At 40.0% G+C, this 16,300-nt stretch overlaps 1 protein-coding gene across 1 annotated transcript in view; it reads right to left on the bottom strand.

Annotated features, from left to right (window-relative positions):
* The window catches only part of F5 (coagulation factor V), an 84,914-nt gene that overhangs the window by 14,582 nt on the left and 54,032 nt on the right, over window positions 1-16,300 (bottom strand). The window contains 9 exon segments of the mRNA XM_007458122.1: window positions 1-6; window positions 9-71; window positions 3,207-3,417; window positions 4,299-4,535; window positions 5,280-5,442; window positions 8,272-10,756; window positions 11,968-12,180; window positions 14,504-14,654; window positions 15,723-15,934. The exon segment at window positions 1-6 is cut by the window's left edge and continues 114 nt beyond it. Of these exon segments, the coding sequence (XP_007458184.1) occupies window positions 1-6; window positions 9-71; window positions 3,207-3,417; window positions 4,299-4,535; window positions 5,280-5,442; window positions 8,272-10,756; window positions 11,968-12,180; window positions 14,504-14,654; window positions 15,723-15,934 (3,741 nt within the window).

Below are 16,300 nucleotides of genomic sequence, written 5' to 3' on the forward strand. Positions count from 1 at the left end.
CAGGTGCAACCTCACCCACTCTTGCTCGTACATTCTCAGGCCAGGCAAGTTGTAGATCATCCCATTGATGGCTGAAAGGACAGAGAGTTGCAATCAGTCAAAAATCTGTGTACATCAGGAAAGAGGAAATATGAGGCCTTCCGCTCACCACCCATCTTCTTTATTACTCTGCATGCCCAATCCCACCCAGACATAGTAAGGGGCCCCCTATATGTCATAATATCAGTAAGAGGCTGAAACAGAGCCACCTTTTCCTTCTTACACCGGCCTACTGCAGAAGTGTGGGTGAGTACGCTTTCCAATCAGTTTATCACCCTTTTCCCCAGATTTACACTTTTCCTCTTCTGTGCTTTATCCATTTATTCTTTATATTTGTAGTATGAATTTTCCTAGGCTATGAAAGGGGTAAGAACTAATGTGGGCAGATAAGTGAACTCTAGTCATTAGAGGAAAGAGAGTGAGTGAGGGGATATGCAGTGTATCACTCTAAGGCCTCCTAAATTCAGAGATAGTTCCAGGCAAAATTAGGAAGTCAGTCTTTTAAAAAAAAAAAAAGTTTATTTATTTTTGGCTGCATTGGGTTTTCATTGTTGGGTCTTTGTTGCTGTACGCGGGCTTTCTCTAGTTGCGGCGAGCAGGGGCTACTCTTCTTTGTGGTGCGTGGGCTTCTCATTGCAGTGGCTTCTCTTGTTGCAGAGCTCGGGCTCTAGGCGCGCATGCTTCAGTAGCTGTGGCAAGCTGGCTCAGTAGTTGTGGCGCGTGGGCTTAGTCGCTCCGCGGCATGGGGAATCTTCCTGGACCAGAGCTCGAATCCATGTCCCCTGCATTGGCAGGCAGATTCTTAACCACTGCACCACCAGGGAAGCCCAGGAAGTTGGTCTTTATCTTTGTTATACCCACCAGCCTTAGACATTCATGTTTATTCTCCCGTTTGTCTGATTGCTCCTCTGCCCCCTTCCCAGCTTGGATGTCTAGGGTTCTCAGACTTTATCAACTCTCTCCTTACTGAAATATGTGTTTTTTAAGCATCTGATAAACTTGGATCACCTTAACAAAATGAATACATACAAAATTTTAATGATAAAGCTTAATGCTACCACGCACTTAATTGGGACTGAAGTGAGGGAAGTTTTGGTGGTGGTGGTGGCTGTTGTTTATTCTTTTAAAGTTAAAGGGACTACTGTGGAATTTCAGGAACCAGGCAAGTGAATTTTTGGAGGGAGAAGAGTTGAGATCATTTTGGCTCTCTTAAAATTATATCAGATATGAGGGCTTCCCTGGTGGCGCAGTGGTTGAGAGTCCGCCTGCCGATGCAGGGGACACGGGTTCGTGCCCTGGTCCGGGAAGATCCCACGTGCCGCGGAGCGGCTGGGCCCGTGAGCCATGGCCGCTGAGCCTGCGCATCCGGAGCCTGTGCTCCGCAACGGGAGAGGCCGCAACAGTGAGAGGCCCGCGTAACCGCAAAAAAAAAAAAAATTATATCAGATATGAAAGCACCTGTCTACATACTCATAACACCAGCCTCACCTCCTCATCTTAGTTTCTGTGTAAGAAATAGATCTCCTAAAAGTAAAAGGTATTTCCAGTGGTTATTAGGTCAGCATTGCTAAACCATTACATCAGGATACAAAAGTGAAGACGCTCAACAGAGTAGGCACTCAGTAAACATTAGATAAATTGAGCTGAGTGAATAAAATTCATTTGTTTACTAATCCAGCACATATTTACTCAGTGCATACTGCAGAGGCCAGGCATAGGTGGTCTGCTTATCGAATACCCTGATAAGTTCTACAGTGGAAGATTACCAAATTACAGAGATTTAGACGACAATATATTTAAAACTAAAACTATACTGGATGCATTTTACGCTTTCTTTGAAGAATCAGGAAGCAGGGCCTCGAGGGTACTCAGCAAGTAAAGGGCATAGCCAAGAAATGGGCCTGTCTGATTCTGCAGTCTGTACTTTCCACTAGGTTGAGAGATTTTCAGAGGATGTGCTTCCTACCCATGAGACCAAGCACCCTGGGCTGAAAGGCCTAGAGATTATAGGAAAAGAGAAAAGAAAGCTCTGCTTGGCGTCTGTGGGGCAGCTCTCAACTGACTCTATTCTAGACTACTTAATAGAATTTCTTAACCTTGTGTGATAAGCAGAGTCCAGAGGGTGGGGTTTTGGAGCAGATTGTAAATCATATTATTTCCTTTCCTCTATGCCAAAGTGCTTTTACAGGTGAGATCAGATTGTATTCTACACTTACAGAAGTTTAATAAGGAAAATAAGCTAAAAAAGGGTAGCCTGAGTATATAAATGGGGTGGGAGAGGGAGCATAGACTGACTTAGCCTTGATGACTGGCTGGGGAGAGGAGGTGGCAGTGAACTGGATATTGCTTATAATGTTTTTTTTTTTTTAATTCCTGAAGCCTCTTCTTTCCTATTACACTGAATGACTGACCCATCATCTAAAGCACAGGACCTTCCTGATCAGAAATCTCATAGAAATCACCTCCATTTATCAAACTCTGAAAACAGGGTCTTCATTTGTCTTCTGATCCCTAAGTCATTATATCTGTTGTTCACCAAATCCTAAATTCTGCCTTTCTCTAAAATTGCAGTTCCGTTGCAAATTTACAGACAAAGTTCCTGAATGGACTTCGGAGTAGATATGCTTTCCCCTCTTTTCCCACCCAAATGCTCTCTTGGCACTCTTCTTCCATTAGCTGGCTAGACAGTTTCCTATATCATTTTCTCCACATATGCTTTGGGTGCCACCTGGGAACTGCTGAGAGCTACAAATATTACAGTCATTCTTATTTTGAAAGTACGTGTGATCATTTCTACATGAATAATTGATCCTTTAGAGATCAGGAAACAGTTTTATTGACTGTTTAAATTGCAGAATGATGTTAATTCCTTTCCAATTTATGTTACCCACTGAAGCACACTGGCTTTTTTGTTGGTTTGCTTGGGTTGGTTTTGCAGCAGCCTCGTGCGCTATCTTTTAGATTTCAGATTTTGTATACTCTCTTTCACCTGCAGTGTCACCTGCCAGGTTACATCAGCCCTCATAGACATTTAAGGACCTGGTGTCAGTTAGAGCTCCTGGTTCCACAGAAGCATCTCATGTCTAATTTTGGGAAGACCTATGGGCAGGAATCGCTATCACCCAGTGATTAGGTTCAGAGACTAGATCAAAGTCAGAGGAAAATACCATGAAACTCATGGGAGTTTTTTACTTCTGAGGATGTGCGTCTCCAAGACCTCGTGGGCTTCTTTTCATAGTACCAGCTCTTCTTTTCATCAAAGACCATAAAAAGTAGGGCAAATTCTCTCATGTCCATAGGCATGTTGGTTTCCTTATGAAGTGTTCCTTTTCGGCAGATCAGAAGGGGTCCTATCAAGCCTGAATGGATGTCTTTTTCCTGGAAGACAGTAAGAGCAAATTGCATGTATTATCTCTTTCTCAAGATTTTCTTTGCCCTTCTGACAATCACTGATCATATTGAAAAGGAGACCTTCTCAGAGGCTCTGAATTTGAAGATTATAAATGAATAGCTTAATAAGCCTGGATATTGATCATCTAATTCTGTGATGCTCATAGTCACTTCCTCTGATTAATCCTTTGTTTCGACATGGTAGTAATGATAATAATGATGATAATAATAGTGATACTATTATAAATATTTATTGAGCACCTACTACATTAAATATTTTGCCTATAGTATCTTACTTAATTCTGACAACAATCCTATATGGTAAAAAATAAATTCATTTATTGAACAAATATTACCAAGTGCCTACTATATACGCTATATACTGTTATCTCATTTTTAACTTTGGAAACTGAGGCTGAGAGAGCTCAAGTAACTTTCCTAGGGCTACACAGTCAGTGACAGGATAGGAATTGAAATCTAAGTCTATGCTGTCTACCATGCTCAAAATGAGGGAGTCTTGATTTTGTACTTCTTTTATTAAAAAATTAAAAAAATAAGCAGAAGAAAGCTAATACTTGTTCAAGGAAATTGCAGATAAACATCTTCTTCTGTAAAGGTAGTCACGCCAACTAGGGCCAACCTTTTAAGTATTCCTCATTCCTTTCCACTGAACAAATACTTCTCACTGTCATCTGAAGATCTGCATGGAGAGTCCCTGATTACGGTAGCTGTCGATTGTTGATCATGATCCTTACACATTCCTCATGGAAAGACAGATATTTACTAAGAAATAATTGTGACACTTCCATTTGATGGACTCAGGTTATAAGTTTGGGGAAATGACAAAAACTTTCGATGGCTATGCTTACCGGGTTCACTGCCGAGTAGTAGGCCCAAGCCCGACAGGCAGAGCCAGAATTTTCTGGCCCTGATCGCTCAGTGGCATGCCATACATATGTATAAGTGCTGTTGGGCTGAACAGCATTGTCTTCCTTAAACCATTCAGGAGAGTCATCTTCATAAGTCTTTCCCTCTGATGATTTTTCATAGGAAAGCCCATGGGCATGAAGAGAATATGGTCTGGATGCTAAGTTTTTAAAACGAACCTAAATAAAAGAATGATTCACAAATGTATTTACGTTTAATAAAGCCCCCAAAATGTCAGCATTATGGGTCAAAGTGGATGGCTATTAAATTGAACCTAAGATATATTGAATGCTTAGAATTGCAAAGTAACTTTCATATATTACTTCATCTAATTTTACAACCATCCTATGAGACAGGGCCTAAGTAGTTTACTCCGGAAACACCAAAACAGGTTTGTTTTTAGGCTCAAAGCAAAAGTATTGACATTATCTACAAATGAAATGATAAAGATAGGTGCTACAGATTTGAAAATGAATGAGGCTTGGGTTTTACTCACAATAAGGTTTCAACCTACTGGCTAGAGAGACTGCACATGTGAATGCAAGTTAAAAATCTGGAGACAAAAGGTGCTGTAAACAAAGTATAAATGGGATTAGGTGGGAATGCCTGGGAGAAGCAATTCAGTTGAATGTTTAGGAGAGGTTGGGGGAATTAAAGAAAGTTTCTTAGGAGAAATGGAATTGGCCCGTATAGAATGAACAGGAGCTTAGCAGAGGGAGAAATAAAATTATGAGATCTTTTTTTTTTTCCTTAAAGAGTGGTAAGTTACTTGGTAAGCAGTCTTTGAAAAGAAATGTAGTTATTTGTTAATTTTGAAAAATAAATAAGACACCGTAGCTCTCTTGCCACTTTCATCTCTACAACCCTCTGGTGCTTGTGGAAATTCCTCTGATGATCTTAGCAATGCTCAAAAGATGACTTACTTGGATAACATCATCCACTTCAGCTCTAATGATAGGACCAAGTATGCCAAGATGCTCTTCATACTCTCCCCGAGGATCAAGCTTGTTAAAAGTGCTATCAAGGTACTTTCGAAAAACTACTTTCTTGTATATGGTGTCCTTTGAAACATCATCAATGTCTTCACTGAAATGATAATAATAGCATTTGTTTAAAAGAACAAGTTAACGACCATTCAAGAATTTAGGAAATTATCTCTGTTTCTGAATATAGTATATAGAGAAGATATTTGATAAGTATTTGATGAACAAATGAATTAAAATATAAGTAACTAAAACCACAAGCCAGTAAATATCCTTCAACTCCCAGCTCATATATCATTTTTTGGTATCTCCTCCTATGATCCTTTAGACTGGGTCAAATCTGTAGCATTCCTCACGTTTCTATACTATTACTATAGTATATATATAGTAAATCCCTGTAGTATTCTTATAATATTTTTATAGTATATATAGTAAATTATATATCATTTTTTCATGAGATTATCTATTAATATCTGACTCTACCACTAGAGTGAAAGCCCCATGAGGTTAGGGATTGTGCCTCGTTTGCTTATAATTTTTATTTCTAGTGCCTAGCAAGTTATCTGGCACATAGTAAGCAGATATTTATTTAATGTATTAATGAATGACAAATATAATCATATATTAACATAGTAGATTTTAATATGGAAAGCAGACAAAGCCATGTGATGGGACAGTGCCAGGACAGGCAGATGATAAGAGTCAGTTGATTTAGAGGGCCACCCCTGTAAAGGTCACTGGATGGATGAGTGTTTTATACTCTGAAAGTAGCCACTCTTCCCACATTTGCTTCTGCTAAATCATAGTATTCCTCATGTAGTTCACCAGGTCAGTCTGGAGCTAGAGCACATCATATTTTCCTACTGACTCTTAAATTTCCCAGGAGTCTGGGAAACAGGCCAGAAGCTCATCCCTCAGTCTCACAGTATTTGTTACACAACATGAGCCATCCACAGAGAATCCCATTCTGCCTTCCTTCTAGCCTTTCTACCGGATTAACCCCGTTCTTCCAGACTCTAAGCATAACATACAGTCTCACAGAACACATGGGGAGGAGCAAAACAACTTTGCCATAAAAATGGGCTGCATACCTGGAATGGGACATAGGATTTTGAAGGAACTAGTTCCATCCCTTTACACTCTGGAAAACCTTATTCCCTCCGTAACTTGCTTAGAAATGCCTAGATAAACTATTTATTCTCATATAGTAATGGGTGCTACATCTAAATAGGAAGTCAAGGGAGAAAGTCTCTTAAACTAACAGAATTCTAATATGGAAATATCAGGCATCAGATTAATGAAATAATTTCTGTAAGTCACGCCATGCATTGTGTTTGCTTACTCTAGTTGCACTTTGGTTTTAACTTTAGTAGTGTAACAGTTAGCTTTTGTAAAAGCTGTGGGCTATATTTGGACACTTTACACATGGTCCCCATGATATCCCTGAGGATCTGTAGTTGCTTCTTGTCCCCCTTTCTCTCCTTTCTCTATATTGTCATCCCAGAATATAGAACCCAGACCAATATGGCTTTTCACACTTGAGCAAAATTAAATTAAAAATTATCTTTTAAAAATGCATGTGGCTCCCTTAAAAACTCTCTGTTGTAAGTCAGGCCACTTACACAATTGCATCAACTCCTTCAACTCTATGGTTGAAGAGTGGCTGGAACGCTAAAATGTTAGAGCTGCAGCAGATCTTGGGGGCCACTTGCTGTAACTCCTCCATTAAAAAGACTGCAAGTAACAAGGTTCGGGAAAGGAACTGATATATTCCAGTAAACTAGGAATGGCTTAAAGCTTTCAAAGGGTTTCTCATTGCTCTTTGAAAAACATCAAAATTCTTCCCAGGGCTCACAAAGCCTAGTGGCATCTGATCTCTGCAGAGCTAGCCAAACACTTTCCTAGCACCCACCCTCTTCTTGAGTTCCAGCTACACAGGTCTTCAGCTTCAGGGCTTCCTCCTTCCTCAGGGCCTTCATCATGCTGTTCTCTCTGTCTAGAATGCTCTGCCCTCTCTACCTCCTGTTCATCTTCAGATCTCAGCTCAAATGCCGCTTCTACAGAGTCAGACTCCCCAGTTCTCATGTCTCCATATATCACCTTTCCTTATTGGTCTTTATCATGGTTAATTTTTACACTTATTTATGTGAGCACTTGGTTCATATCTTCCTGCCCAACTAGACATAAGTTCCATCAGGGCAGGAGTCCTGTGTTTATATTCTCTTTTATAGTCTCAGCACTTAGCACAATGCCTAGGAGAGAATAAGTACTCATTAAAGAGTTATTGACTGAGTGAGTCTATAAGCCAAGTTAAAACAAAAGTTTAAATCAAGATAAATCATTATGTAATGAATGGCTCAGTTGAGGGTATAAACTTGCTTTTTGTTTCTAAGCTACTTTATACCCTTGGCCTCTGCTACTGGAATCTTATGGAATTTGAATTACTCTTCACCAAGATGCTATATACTTTATATCGATCAGTAAACAATTTTAAATGTTTTTGTTAAATAAGTAATTGCGAAAGGAGATTTCTACATCACAAATTTGGATTTGAAGCCAACTTCAGTGAAATCATATTGATTAGCCTATAGCTATGGATAGGTTGGGCTCTGCATTGGAGCAAGAAGGGGAGGTAGGAACATGTGTGATGAGAAAAGGAGAGAGAGGAGGGGGCTAATTTAACTACAAAATATCATAGACTTCTTAGAGTGATTGCTCTTATATTGTCCAGATGTCACCTAAAGCAGAGAAGCTAATCTTGGAATTGACAAAGGAAACAGTATAGGCCAAGTTGCAACAGGGAAACTAAATGATACTTAGTATAAGTTACACTTAGTATAATTTTCCCAGAATCATCTCCTTAGACTGCTGTAATTACTTTTTTTAGCAGTAGTGGAAAAGTGAGAATATAAAAGGAGAGAACTGGCCAAACCTTTGTGCAAATCTTGAATAATCCCAGGATAGTTCTTCAGCAGCAATGTAATAATTTTTTCTGTTTCCATTGTTGCTGCGAAGGTACCATGCTGCAATGTTGTCAGGATTTCTGGAAGAGTTGATGTCTGTCCTAAGATCAGTTTGGTAAGGGTCATCATAGGCCACAAAATCAAATTCACCATAGTCTTCTTCACTGCTCTCTTCCTTCTGCCTTGGAATAATTTCAATGTAATCTCCATCATCTCTACTGAGGCCTACTATGACCAGTGGATTAAATTCTCTCGGTATAAAAGTGTTATTTAGTGGAGAGTGTGGTGGAGGAGATGGCATCTGACCAAGATCTGCATAAGGGAAAGTCTGACCAAGTTCTGGGAGAGGCAATGACTGAATAGATTCAGAAGTGTGGGATGTCTGATCGAGATCTAGAGGAGGTGATGTCTGCCTGAGATCAAGAGGAAGGGATGTATGACTGATGTCTGGAGAGAGAGTTGCCTGGTTGAGGTCTGGGGAAAGTGACATCTGACTGAGGTTTGGGGGAAGAGTCGTCTGGCCAAGATCTGGGGAAAGTGTTGTCTGGCCAAGGTCTGGAGAGAGAGTCTCCTGGCTGAGGTCTGGGGAAAGCGTTGTCTGGCTGAGGTCTGGAGAGAGAGTCTCCTGGCTGAGGTCTGGGGAAAGCGTTGTCTGGCTGAGGTCTGGAGAGAGCGTCTCCTGGCCAAGGTCTGGGGCAAGTGTTGTCTGGCTGAGGTCTGGAGAGAGCGTCTCCTGGCCAGGGTGTGGGGAAAGGGCCATCTGGCTGAGGTCTGGAGAGAGAGTCTCCTGGCCAAGGTCTGGGGAAAGTGTTGTCTGGCTGAGGTCTGGAGAGAGAGTCTCCTGTCCAGGGTCTGGAGAAAGGGTGGTCTGGCTGAGATCTGGATAGAGGGATGGCTGACTGAGGTCTAGAGAAGTAGTTGTCTGCCAGACTTCAAGTTCCAAGGAAGGGAACGTTTGACTAACATCAGTAGGGAAGGCCTTGTTTCTTAGGTCATAGTCGGGTATCCGGCTGGGCTCTGGAGCAGGAGATCTGTGACTGGGGACTGTAGGGAAGTGCGTTGGATCAGAGTCTTGAATAGGGAATGTTTCGTAGTGTTCCTCTGGGCTCACTGTCTGATAAAGATCTGGAGGGGAGCTTGTCTGACTGGTGTCATTTGGGGGGTTTTGATCACCATCAGGAAGTGAGGCCATGAGGCTAAGGTTCATAGAGGGAAGTGTCTGATTGAGGTCTGCGGCAAGAGATGTTTCATTGGATGTGTGGAGTAACAATGAATGATTATGTCTCCCATCTGAAAATGAGGTGTTGGCCTCTACTCTCAGAGGGTGAAAACTCCTTGGAGATAGAGGAACATGGTGTGCAGACTTCTCTTCCTTTTTCTTTCTTCGTGTCCTAATTAAAAAAAGGCCTTTCTTCAATCTACTGTTTCCTCCATCTTGTCTTCCTTGTAGAGGTTTATGTCTAGTTACAAAAAACGTTGGGTGGCCACTCTGCTTTCCATGCTTGTTTTTAAAAGGGATGTTTTCTCCCCAAGTCCTTGAGTCATTCTGGGGGCTGTTTGGCAGCTTATTAACAGCCTTAACTTCATCAGCATCTTGGATTATTTCATAACTGCCTTTCTCAGAAACCAAATGCCATTCCCCATTCAGAATCTTAGATGGATCCTTTTGTTGTAAGAGTAACAGATCACTGGGAAGGTTCTCCCGGGGCCCTATTCTGGAAGAAGAAGAGTTGCCTTGGCTTAAATGTCTACCAGTTTTATGTGCTGGGAATTCCATCTGGGAGAACCTATGCTTTGCTCCTCGGCCTCTTCCTGCCTTGAATCTTTTATGTTTAGCATGTTCTTGATTTCTGAATTCTTCTGTACCAAATAGAAGCAGGCTTATCCCTGTGACATCTGAGTATAGAGGATCTTCTATAGGGTCTTCAGAATAAGGGCTGGAATGCTCTGCTGTGGGAGGGTTGAGAACTGAGTTCTTATCTAAGCTGGTGTGTCCTAGCGGGGGACCAGCTGTGGTGGCTTCTGGGTGAGGAAGAATTTTCAGAGGTTGTGCAAAGTTATTGGCAATAAGCCTGCTAATGTTACCTGGGGAAGAAGAATTTGAACCAACAGTTCTGTTGGTACTTGGAGGAATGAATTCAGAGTTGTTCTCCAGAGCCAGGGCGGTAAGATTGAACTTATCTTCCTCCTGATTTGATGATGAATTTCTGAATGACCTGATTCCTAATGATAAAGCCAGTGTGTTCTGGTAATCATAGTCAGCATCATTATTTTTATCTTTGATTTCTGAAGATTCACGCATTTTCCTTGTAGTTATGGATGTAGATCCTGAAGGTTCGTATATAATCTCATATGAGTCATCATCATAATCCCGGATACACTTAACATCCCTGAATCTCAGCCACAGTTTTTTGCTTCTTGGATTGGAATTCATGGTAGTTAACATCCAAGTTCCTACAAAATAGAGACAGAGAGAACAGAGAGCTGTGAGTACAGAAAAAGGTATAAAAACCCTATGGTGCATTGTGGCAGATAATTTCCAGTGAACTTTCATCAGGGATACTGTGGTCTGTGGACCACAACTGATCTGTGAACTGTTGTTTACTGTTCCACAGTGACATAAGGAAAGAAATCAAGAGTAAAGTGTATAGGAAACCTTTTAGCAATTTGACATTTCTATGACATCCAATCATGTGATCAGCATACTTATCTCATTTAACAGAATATAGACCCAAAGTATTGGTCAGTGAAAATTAGGGAGAAAAAAAACTTTCAGCACAGATAGTTTGAGAGTCACTATTTTAGAATATATTTTTAAAGGGATGAATCAAGAATGAAATGGACTTTGAATATCAATAAGCTCTTGTGAGTTGCATATTTTGTTAGAGAGCTGGAGTTAGGGGGAAGATGATGATGTTTACCCCCACAAATAAGAGACATATAGATATTTCTAAGTAATAAATAATTCAGGTGGGCCTAGGGCAGTTTTGAGTTTCTTTGCAATGGTATGATTTGCTGGCATACTGAAGATTTCCTGGAAAGTCTTCAATAGTTACCACATGTTGATTGTCTACTGAGTCCTAGGCACTTGGCACATATAACAATTAATGGTCAAAGCGACTCTGTAAGGTATTATTATTCTGTTTTTCAGATGAATAAACTGAGGCTCAGTGAGGTGGAGTAATTTGTCCAAATTGCTACACAGATATCAAGTGGCAAAGCAGAATTTGAACCCAGGTCTGATGAATTCCAAAGCCCATGTGCTTTCCATGACACTGCTGTCTCTGAAGCCAGCCTCTAAGGCACTATATCAGATGATCACTAACCCCTAGGGTGGGATGGCTGTCTTATAAAGCTGAAAAAGGCATTTTGATAAAAGAAATGCTCTTTTGTGGCTGAATGCTCACGCTTTCTTCTCAAAGTCATGCCTTATCTTTTTAATGTTGTATCTTTATTTCTCACTTAGCCCAGAGAAGGATAAATGGAACGCACAGTAAAGGACTGGACCCATTTAAGTAATTAATTCCCCAAATAGAAATCATGAGTAGTCCTGAAAAGAAAGCCTGCAAGGGATCAGGGAGAGAAGCCCAGGAACCATGGTAGTCTGGAGAGCTGCAGCAGACCGGGTTGATCAGAGAGTCCCCTTTAAGTGTCCAAGCTCTTACCAACATTATCCATTGTGACGGTCACAGATTCCCCACGCATGGGGAAGAGGGTCAATGTGTCCTCGTGTTTCTTTCCATAGATGAATGAGTGCCCAGTGAAGTGAATGGTCAAAATGTCATTCTGGGTTCCCATACTGCAGAAGTGCCACTGGACGGTGTCATCAAAGCAGAATCCTAGTGTGGGTATGCTCTCAGGCACATAGCCATTGATAGCTGAAAGAGTGAAATTTGTTGAAACATCAGGCCTATGCCAACAAAAGGGAATGTGTCTAACTATACACGGTAAATATCCCAATGGTAGTTTGGTTGCATCTAAGCAGTGATTATCTGAGATAAGCTTTACCAAATGTAACATGTAACTGGAAGATCAAACTCAGACTTTTCAAATGAGAGCTTATTCTCCTAAGTTAGCCAAGGGAGAAATGTCAGGATAAAGACAAAGCCTTTTCATTCACATTGATTTATTTATTCATTTGTTAAGTGTATATTAAATATTTTGTACTCTAGGTTCTGTTTTTAAAGATATTCCAAAGGTAACTTAGAATTTTGTCTAGAGTAATTTTACCTGGAGAAAAAGCATAATACAAGAAATACAGATTCTTGACGCATTAGTTATTTTTTTCTTTTTCTTTTTTTTTAAACATCTTTATTGGAGTATAATTGCTTTACAATGGTGTTTTAGTTTCTGCTTTATAACAAAGTGAATCAGTTATACATATACATATGTTCCCATATTTCTTCCCTCTTGCGTCTCCCTCCCTCACACCCTCCCTATCCCACCCCTCTAGATGGTCACAAAGCACCGAGCTGATCTCCCTGTGCTATGCGGCTGCTTCCCGCTAGCTATCTATTTTACGTTTGGTAGTATATATATGTCCATGCCACTCTCTCACTTTGTCCCAGCTTACCCTTCCCCCTCCCTGTATCCTTGACACATTAGTTATTGAATGCAAAGTAATGTTCCTAAAAATGAAGCATATTTAGCACATTTTGCAATTTTAATTGCTCTGTCTTAGCATTTATATAATCTCTAGTTTGCACTCAACTATCAAGTTCAGACATTTTCATTCTCTTTCCAAGGGATACAGTTTTAGTCAGTATCATTGTCTACTTATATACTAAGCATGGTAATAAAATCACAGATATGATTTCTATAAGGGCAGGGTCCATGTCTGCCTAGGTTACCACTATAGTCCTAATCTTAGTACAATGCCTAGAACTAGTGAGAACTTAAATATTTATCGAATAGCTGACATAATGTGTTTTTAGTTTGTACCTCATTCAGGAAGCTTTTCTAAATGGTCTATAGCTGCACTGATTTGGTAGCCACTAGCCACCAGTGACTATTGGGCACTCGAAATATGGGTAATCCGGATTGAGATGTACTGTGAGTATAAAATACACACTGGATTTTAAAGATTTAGTAAGAAAGTAAATCTCATTAATTTTAATATTGATTATACGTTGAAATGATAATATGATATATTAAATTAAACATTAAATTTCATATATTTCTCTTTAATTTTTAATATGCCTATTAGAAAATTTTAAATTATATTTGTGGCTCATATATAATTTCTAACGGACAGCACTAGTCTAGAACTATGACAGATTCATTGCCAAAATGAAATTAAGTACAGCAAGCTGAGGCTAACTCCCTGTTTCAAATTATTTTCCTGGCACCTACCAGTTCTGAGAATCCCCATGGAGAAACCATCCTCGTACCTGTGGTTACTTATCAGAGAAAGTGATAATAGTGACTCTCAACTCTGAGGAAGGGGATGATGACCATTGTGGAGAAGTTTGCTTCCAGCTGGCTCAGTGAAATCTCTCCCAGACTTCCCATACCATTGGCTTTGGGCACTGACTTTAAAACTGTAGCAAAAGCCTGAACCTTGGCTCAGGGAATTCTTTCTGTTCTGAACTTCTTACTGCATACTTAAAACTTCTTTATGGATTGACTTTCCAAGACTCATGTCTCCCCATATGCATTTTGCCTTAGTTTGATTTGACAATCCACTTTTGGATTATTTACCCTGTTTCTGCCCTGGCAGAAATAAGAAATAGACAAGACAAAAAAGTAACTAAAGGAATAAGCATTGTTACATTCATGCTAAAGAGGACTACTTAATATTTCTGCCCTGGCCATAAAGAGTATTCAACTTGCACCCATTCTAAAATCCCCAGATACCTCTGACCAAGGCCTCTTCCCTCACCATCCATCCCTCACCCTGTTCTTACCTGCTCAGAGCAAGTGCACATGCACACGTGTGTGTGCATGCACACACACACACACACACACACACACACACATTTGGAGCAGGAGACCAAGAAGACTTCTAAGGATAACAAGCTTTTTACCTCATGCTGTAAAAAGATTTCTATAATATCACCCAGTAATTTCATCACCAATTCCCTATACTGGAAGTGAGGGTAAGGGGTGAGTGGATTCCAATCCATGTCTCTTCCTCTAGGAAAGTCACACTTCAACCACAGGAGTGAAAAACTGATGGACAAAAAGAGTGCTCCGACTTACTGCTCATGATGTTTGACTCATAAAACTTGGGGTCATCACGTTTCACCTTCTCAGGATTTTCACAGAACTTGTAGATGTTGTCCTCAATGTACCAGCTCTTGTTCTCATCAAACACAGCAAACACAGCCTGCTGCTCAATGTCTGCTGCCCTCTGGAGGGTAAAAGTGCTGTGTTCAGTGATTAACGTCCTAGCAGATTGATTAACTACAGACCTGAGTTCTCAGAAACCAGAGGGGTACAGGTCTTGGGTCCAATGAAGCCATAAGTTCAGACATCTGTGAGAGCCCGTTGTGTACAAAGCCCTTGTTAGAGCCAAAGGTAGCATGTCAAGGCAAACAGAGCAGATCAGAAAATTCAGAGACTAAAATATCCTAATAGAAAAATCCCATTTCAACGTAGCAACTGTAATTCTGTTTATCTCTGTTATCACCTTTCAACTCGAATGATTGATTGGATGTGCTCCAAATAGTTGTAAAGGATAAAAAAGAAGGGTGCTGTAGGATAGGGTCTTCCAAATGTCTCTTTCTGCTTTTTCTAGGCATATATTTATTTTATATGCCTTGGGATGAGACTTCTTTGATTATAGCTTAGCCTAATTGGGAATTTTAAGTTAATGATATGAGGCTTTTATTCTTCAATGATGATAAAGTCAGAAGATCCATATTTTTGTTCACATTCTTCTGTATAAATTGGTCTTGCTAGAGATAGACCATTGTCTGGGTTCAACTTCATGAGACGCTATGTCTGCAAGCTATGTCTGCCTGCATGTCTCCTTTCTCTCCCTATTGCAGGTCTCTAAAAATAACAAGGACTGGTACAGAGCTTTACACTTTTACCAGATGGTATCTCATTGAGCCGTGAAACAACCCTATAAAATTTTTAGGAGGGGGTAATACCCTTTTGATGAAAGGAAGAAATTAAGAGAAACTAAGTGACTTGCTCATCACATACCACAGACAGATCTGGAATTTGAAACAAGCAAACCAAATACAGTATCACACTGTAGACTTGCCTTTCCCAGTGAAAGTCCATATGGAAATAGACAAGACAAAAAAGTAACTAAAGGAATAAGCATTGTTACATTCACACTAAAGAGGACTACTTAATATTTTCTGGTTCTCTAGAAGCAAAAGCCCCATTATTTAATAAGGAGAACAAATCTGTTCCAGTCAGAAGAAATTCCTGGAATTTCTGAAAGGTTACTTCAAGGACAAAATACCTGTATGCCTCGCTTATCCAAGGATCTGCTCTTACAAATTAGAAGTAGCCCTATCAGCCCAGAGGCAATGTCCCTTATGATGTCCACATTACTGTAGTATGGTCTTGTTAAGCACTGAGCATCATTTTCCATGGGTTCATCAGACTCTAGGATGTTCCACTTATAAGTATAGGTTTCCCCTGGTTGAACTGCTTTGATCATGGTGTTACTGCCTGAAAGAAAATATAGTCAAAATTGTTTTCAATTTTCAAAATTATTTCATGGAAATAAATTAAATAAACAAATAAGTAAATAATAAATGAATGAATAATTTAAAATAATTGAGCTCTTGTTAGAATCAATGTTGGGAAAGGAATATTATTTTTATATAAAGTTCCACTTGATAGAATTCTGGATAGCATGTAGCTATTACATATTCGTCCACTAGAGGCCACTTATGGCACTAACAAAGGACACCATATTTTGTAATCATTAGGGTAAAATAATCCCTGAAGTGAGCAGTGTTTGGTTGTGACTTTGAGGATACCCCTATACGTATACTACCTGACTGTATAAGTTATATTACTGGGCAAGGAGGA

This window comes from Lipotes vexillifer, unplaced genomic scaffold (genome assembly GCF_000442215.2).
Source record: "Lipotes vexillifer unplaced genomic scaffold, Lipotes_vexillifer_v1.1 scaffold189, whole genome shotgun sequence".
NCBI lineage: Eukaryota > Metazoa > Chordata > Mammalia > Artiodactyla > Lipotidae > Lipotes > Lipotes vexillifer.